This window comes from Seriola lalandi, unplaced genomic scaffold (genome assembly GCF_002814215.2).
Source record: "Seriola lalandi dorsalis isolate HSWRI2012SDOR001 ecotype SW California unplaced genomic scaffold, Sedor1 jcf7180002054505, whole genome shotgun sequence".
Taxonomy (NCBI): Eukaryota; Metazoa; Chordata; class Actinopteri; order Carangiformes; family Carangidae; genus Seriola; species Seriola lalandi.
In genome coordinates this window covers 1,342,511-1,350,070 of record NW_019525058.1, presented here as the reverse complement: position 1 = coordinate 1,350,070, position 7,560 = coordinate 1,342,511, and the positions used below count along the sequence as shown (strand labels likewise).

General features: G+C 43.1%; 1 protein-coding gene across 1 annotated transcript in view; it reads right to left on the bottom strand.

The window, feature by feature from the left end:
- Positions 1 to 5,680, bottom strand: part of maneal (mannosidase endo-alpha like) — a 12,238-nt gene extending 6,558 nt beyond the window's left edge. Inside the window, exons 1-2 of the mRNA XM_023413179.1 lie at positions 4,554 to 5,680; positions 3,456 to 3,565 (exon numbers count right to left, since the gene is read on the bottom strand). Coding sequence (XP_023268947.1) covers positions 3,456 to 3,565; positions 4,554 to 5,058 — 615 coding nt within the window. The 5' untranslated portion in view covers positions 5,059 to 5,680. The remainder of the gene's footprint in view (positions 1 to 3,455; positions 3,566 to 4,553) is intronic.
- Between the last annotated feature and the right edge of the window lie 1,880 nt (positions 5,681 to 7,560).

Here is a 7,560-nt window from a genome sequence, read left to right as displayed (position 1 = left end):
GTTGTGTGACGCCGACAGACTCTCGTATTTACATTCCCAGCCTCAGGTGTATAGATTCTGCCACAACAAACAAGCCTCTTGAACGGTTTACCAATGTTTGTCTTCTCTGCAGATAATGAAAAACACTAACCTGAAGCAACGTTACATCATCGTGTTGGTGCGTTGCTACATTCATTCACCTCATTATGTAAACACGGATGATAAATTTAAAAGTGCAGATGCAAAATAGCATCATGAGAGAAGGAAACGTCGCTTCTCGAGGCTTTGAAATGATTAGAAATCCTGCAGTGTGACCCGAGTTAACTGCACACAACACATCCGTATTTAACTTCCATCTGGTCAGTGATTCTTTCTACCAGAGCAACGACACAGACGGGGTCAATGTAAGCATGTGCATATATGTGCGAGCAGCATATATGATGCAAGAGATGGACAGATGCTACACAAAGAAAAACAAATTCCTCCTCTCTTTTTATGGTGGGAAAGTTTCCTCAAGCGTCGTAATGGGACTGTACGTTGCCCTTCAGCCTCTGACACACTTTTTAAACATCCACCACGGTGGAGGTGTCAGGAGGAGGGCGGGGTTAGCCAAGACTTCGTCTGCACTAATCCTTTTTTCATTTTAAAACAAAAACAATCTCCGTTCAGACGAGCGTTTTAGCTCCATGTCAGATAATAAGTATATATAATAAGTATGCAGGTGTAAACAGGAAGCAGGTTGTCCACTCTGCGGTTGGTTAGTTGCAGAAAATACTACAAACGAGGAACAGCAAAGACAGTTGTAGCATTAAAATGCAGAATTCAACCACACAACAGCTGCTAGCAAAGAGACACCAAGGTCAGAAACGCTTGTTTTCTCAGCTGGTCGTCGGGACTGATGAGACACAGTCAGGGAGCGACCGTCATCCAGACTGCAACGCAACCCCAGAGTTTTCACACTAAGAACTGGGCGAACGGCGTCTCCAGAAGTCTCAGTTGTAGGCGCCACAGTGTGGATGAAGCCTTCAGTAGCATTTAGGATTGTGATGCAATCAGGTGTGTAGCAGTGACCAGGAGAAGTTGAGCTCTGTATTGCTGAGGACGTTTGACTGATAGAATCATTCAATCTTTTAAAGCTGCATTAATCAGTTCTTTTGATGCAAACAAAGGACTATTTGCACGTCCAGTCTACAGAGAACAACATTAGCATCCACTTGGAGCCGTGTCTCTCGCCTCCTGGTGATTTTTGGTCTCCATCAACACCTGAGAGAAACATCTGGCTCTTCAGCAGCTGCATGTTCATCATCAGCTCGTAGCTCTCTGTCTGTCTTTATCAGAGCTGTTGAGCTCAAAACAGCTGTTTGTTGTTGCTGTAAAGAAGGTGGAGGAGGGCGGAGAGACTGAAGCAGTAAAGTTACAGACAGCAGCGTCAGGAGTCAGGTGATAATCCTCACACCTTCCCCTCGCAGCTTTAACGTGTTGCACTTCGCACATCCTTGGGTTTGTATCGACAGTTAAATGGAAGAAAAACTCGATCAGTCGGTTCATATGTTGAGATCTCATCCGTGTTCAAACAGCTGTTATGAAAGACAGTAACTTCCTCATTAAAACAGAAAAGCTTCCTTAGTCAAAGTAAAAGAGGTTTGTTGGCATAATGAGGGATTTTGTCATTAGAGCGTAATCTGCTCTACTTAAGTTTTAATTTCTCACTTGTTTGCAGCCAGCGTCCTGACATCAACGTGTCACTGAGCAAACAGGGTCAATCTATGCTTAATTTGTGAGGGTGGAGGGCCGGGGGGGGATTATAGATCAGCCTGTGTCCTCCTGTCTGTCATGTGTGAGTCGCTAACTGATTTCTGTGACACCAGTGTGTCTGTTTAAAGATTTAATATAGAAGCATGATCGATGTTTACACCTCGGAATCACTGTGTCACATGATGTGATGTCCAACACACACACACACACACACACACACACACACACACACGACTGCTCATACACACAGACTTCAGCCTCTATTTTGTCAGTGCACTGAAACACTGGAGCAGTAGCCCTCAGGTCAGCTGTGAGATACACACTGTTGTGTAAGTCTGACCGACACACACACACACACACACACACACACACACACACTCAGAGACCCAGTTCTCGGTTTAAGACTTCCATATAAGGAGCATGAAAGTAGACTGACGGATGCTGATGCTGAATCTACAGTCTGCGCTCAGCACTTCAAGTCTTTAAAAAAAAAAAAGCTGGAACGAGCCTGAACATTTTCATCTCTCTGCAACGTCCGTATTACTTTAAAATGTCAGGCTTTCGAGGTCAGAGGATCAAAATCCAAAACAGCCGTGTGGAGGTAGAAAGAAAAAACGTCCTCACAGTCAGCGGTCTCAGTGGAGCAGAAGGAAATGCAGCTGCAAGACATCCTGTGTTCTGAATAAAGGGCACGACGATCTTTCCTCAGCTTGTTTAAACACACTGCGCTCTTAAAGGCCCGCACACACCGGGGGGGTCGCAGCGTCAGGCCAGTCTCCATTTCACTCATAGATCAGTCTAATGTTTCACAAAAATAAATACTGACTAATGTTACCATGGTAACCATCAATAAAAACCTGCGCCGACCAGTAGTACCCAACAACAACAACAACAACAACAAAACAGGAAAACATGGATCTTAATTTGTGCTTTGTTAAGATTGTTATGCAGAGAGAAGGGGAGAAGGTTTTAATAGACTTCAGCATTTTTAATTGTTTCTAATTAATTTCTCTGTGCGACTATCAGGTGTAACCAGGACTCTGTTGTTGCTACTGCTCTCGTCACATGTGCGTCTGAGGGAGGACTACTCATTAATGTGGGCTACAATCTTGATTAATGTGTTTTATAATGCAGTAGCTCAATAAATAATATGGCTTTATTATACAGTTTTGGTCATAAGTGAATTTTATAACAGGCCTTATTTTCTAACATTATGTTCACATGCTCAAAACTGATTTATTCTCTCATATCTGATATTTTGATTGAAGCTACATCTATCCCAGGATTGCTCAAATGATACTAATGTAAAAAACAAACCAAAACAAACAAACACGTAATTGACAAAATCAGCTTTGACCGAATTGTCGTATCTCCACAGAGAAACAGTCAGTGTTGTATCGTGCTGTCCTGAAAGCTAACGCCGACTCTGTGGGGTCAGAAGTACGACGATTACAATTCACCTTTTCTTAAGGCAACATGGAGAATTTCAGCATTTCTGTTGGCAGTGTTCAAAAGGAGCACGTGACCTTTAAACGCACCACATGAATCTATGTTCGTTTACAAGCAACATGAATTGACTCTGACTCTTATTTTCATGCTGAATATATGAACATTTCCATCTTTGCCCGCAGCACCACACAGTTCACTGTCACTGGCAACTCATTCACTCAATCAGTAAATCATCAGAAAGGAAAAAACATACCGGTTGTCTCACCAGTTACCTTGATGCTGTGCCTGTGGGCGGCGTCCATGACAGCAGGAACCAGGTCCTCTGTGGGCTCCCCGTGGTCGTCCGCCACCCCGGGAGGATACCAGGACAACACCAGCACCCCTACAACACCACAGAGAGGAGAGGGGGGGAGGAGGGGGGTGAGTCTGGCCCGAGTGTAGTCAGACGTGACATTTGAATGTGATTCAGAAAGTGCAAGTCCTGTTTTGTTGGATGTTTGACGTACATTTCTACAACTTGTCGTATTTTGAATAATACAATGAAGCAAGAAAACATGAATCTGACATAAATAATCCGTGGAGTAGCTGCAGCTGTCTGTTCAGAGCACATCTGTAAAGTGAGTCTTACAGACTACAGTGTTGTCTAACGAGTGAAACTACAATTTGTATTTACATTACATGGTTAGAGTAAGATTTGTGGGATGTTTCTGTTCTCATCTATCTAGTTGTTTTAATTTCTCAGGCTGACAGACATCTGTGATCCAATCATATCCCCCCGTTCATTGACATATTACAAAAGATAAGTGAAATATTAGAGGAAAAGTAGAACCATAATTCCAGTTCTGCCCACTTTATTTATTTTTCAGTAACCCCACAGTCCCTTACCCCCATCCTCCTATAGGACTTGAAACATCGTCATACAGTTACTCTTTAATTTTACTGTAAGACCAAAGGTTGTTTTCACCCTTTCCCCCAAACTTCCCAGTAGTTACCCCCCTGTATTTACTAAAATATATTCTGTAAAATGACTCCCTTTAGTCTATAGTCCTGTTTTCTTTGCGTTTAAGTACCAGCTGGAAGTATTTCATTGGTCCCTGCTTCATCACACTGTAAATTGATGTATTATAAATTCATTTTGGTTTATACTTTAATGATTGTTAATAATGGCTTTAATGATGGACTGCACTCGCCCCCCATCTCATTCCTTAGACAAATGCTGGCATTAAAGTAACCGAAGGTTTTGCATATTTTTACGACACAATCACACAAACTAAAGACTTCATTTTTGACCCCTGGATTTCTAAAGTCCTGGTTTAGGGGGTCAGCACTTCAAACCCAACATGCAGAGCCAGTGTTGCAAGAAATTTTACCTGCTGCAGCCGCTTCTATCTGGGCCATGTGTGACTCCAGCACCTTTGGGTCCCTGGAGCTGTAGGGTCCCAGCTCAGGGTAAAAACTTGAGGCAATGTCTTCTGGAGGTGTGTGCCTTCCTTGGGCATGACTGGCTGCAATCTTAGGGTCCCAGTGTGGCACCAACACGTGATCCCAGTGAATGTACTTGTTGTCCATGCTGGGAGAGCCGTACCACAGGTAATAGAATATGTGCACATCATAGAAAATGCTGTAATCTCTGTCAGATTTAGTGAAAACCACTTTAGTGTCGCTGCTGCCCATGTGGAACTGACCCGGCGACACCACCACGTCTTTCACGTCCAGCCGCCGCCTGTCGGACCTCTCCCCGATGAAGTCCATCCCGGGGGCCATGTCCGAGAAGCCGTCGCTGGGCTTCAGCGTCCTGAGTCCCATCATGGTCCCGAAAATAAAGAGCGTGAAGAGGAAAAGTGCGATGAGCGCTTTCCTGCGCAGCCGAGTCATGGTCGCTGTCCGTGGTGCTGCAGGAAGCAGCCGGTGCACGAGCCGGGAGGCGGGAGAGTGGTGCGGCGTCGCGTTAACGCCAGCTACAGCCGGTGAGAGCAGCCTGAAGTGGCATCGAGCAGGTGGAAGAAACGGCGCTTCAGTCACTGCAGACACTGGTGCATAATGGAAAATCTGTGAAACGCACGATAACTACAAACAATCTCATTTCACTTCCATCATCACGACCCGAGGACATCCTGCTCTACGGTCTCTGCACAGCCGTGACGATTCACTCTTCCTCCATCCTCTCTCTTCGGGAGAGGAGTGACGGATCGAGCTCGTTCAACAGTTCCTTCATGTCTGAAATCAGAAGCCAGTCTGGTTCAGAGATGAGCTGAAACAAACCAAGTCTGGTTACCTCTCCGTTTCCATCCAATCGCACGTCGCCACTGTCCGTTTGTTTCAGTGTTTTTTCCGTCGAGCTGTTGCAGCGGCGCTTCCGGTCATCCCACCTCCATCACAACGGTCCGTTTCCTGTTGTGTCGCTACAGAACCAGATCTGGATTAGAGAGACTGTGTTTATACACGAGACGAAACAATGTAACATTTGTTTCTGTGGCGAGAGCAGCAGGGAGGTGGGATTAACCCCCGACCGGAAGGAGATGTATGAGGGGTGATTAGTGCCACAAAGAAGCAGGAGGCGGAGCTTAACCCTGTCTGTGGAAATTCACAAGTATGAAGAAATATGTGTCAACAGAATCACGAAAGGTTCATGTTTGTGTTTTAATCACAATTTGTCAGACAATATGAAAAATATGCTTATTATTCACAGCGGTGTTGAAAGAGACATTCAGTGCCAGAGCAGGAAACAGTTTCACACCGTGTCTCATTCTAGTGTTGACATTATTATTTTTTACAGGAAACATGGGGGTCTTATGGGGCTCCAGCACCCGATGTTTTCCCTAAAGCCCTGAATCTTATATGAAGTTTATAATAACATGGCTGGGTAAAAATTATGTGTTTAACAGATTAAATCATCTCAAACTTCAACTTGCAGTATTTGTGTTAACATTTAATCTTTAAGTATGTAAAGTAATGTTAAAACCTGTAGAAGCACAATCTAAATACAATATTTAATGATTCAGATTCAGATCAATTCTCTTACATTTCTCATAGAATATAATATACTGAAGAAATGCAAATGAAATTGTTAAGTCTCTGTATGTAGTCTGTATGTCAGAATCACAACTATACAGTGTAATAATAAGTCAAATCAAAAAATACCACAAAGGTCAATGAATCTTTACCAGAAGTGACGTAGCACATGAAGAAAAATCCTCCTTCAAACTGCCAGTAATCTGCTGGATCCTTGGAGCATCTGGGGGGGAAAAGAAATAACAGCCTAAAGATGTTGTAGGTGTCCCCAAAGATCCAGACCTTGGCTGGATGGAAAAAAACATTATAATAGAGAGAAATCATATCGATGTCTTATTGTAGAGTTTAGAGAAAAAGACAAAAGAAACAGCACTTATTATTAGATGATCACAGATATCTGAAAACACATTATTCCCTCAGCTTAGTTGTAATAAACAGTCTGCTGAACCGTTTCACATTAAATAACAATAGAATAGAAACTAATACTCAGTTTGGAGTCATTGTGCAGGTTCACATGTCATGATGGTTCTCAGCTCTCACTGATGTTCTTTATTCTGACACAGACAGAATCATTCCAACAGATGTTTTCACTCCTGTCATCAATAATGAAATGAACTAGAGCTGAAAACTATCCGACTAACACTGAACCAAACTTAATATGAACAAACACGACACACAAGTGCAAAGGCAACTGACATGAAATGTGACAGCAGATAATATTAAAATCTATCCCTGTCTAAACTTACCTCTCTGCATCCTTTGGGAAAGAAAAGACAGATCTGTTTTTCTTGTTATTACAGCCTTCTGATTGTGCTTCACACCCTTAGAAAAAGACTGTTGGACACATTCGGAACAGGGGTGCTGCTTCTTGTGTTTTTGGGTTGGTTAGATCGCATGATTACGCTCTTTCTTGTGTAGCGTAGTGGTCTAAGCAGGCACCCCATGTTGTAGAGGCTACAGTCCTCGCTGCAGTCGGCCCCGGTTCGAGTCCCGCATCGGACAGCCTTTGCTGCATGTCATTCCCCCTCTCTCTGCCTCCCCATTTCTTGTCTCTCTCTACTATCTGTCCAATAAAGGCACAAAAGCCCAAAAAAGTATACTTAAAAAAAAGCAAATAATGTTTTGTATGCATCTAATGTGTCAATACCAGTCAAGTTAAGCTCAATGTCTTTGTTTTAAGTGTCAAAACTGCAAGTTAATTTGCAATGTGGGCAAAGAACATGTAGCTTTACTTTTAAATGTCAGCTTTGGTGGTTGTGCTGTAAAGGTGCAATATAAGATGTGGCCAGAATTTTAGTTTAAAATGTTCAAAAAATGAATTAACACTATCAACAGCGTGTGAAGCAGCCACAGTGATGATGTCAT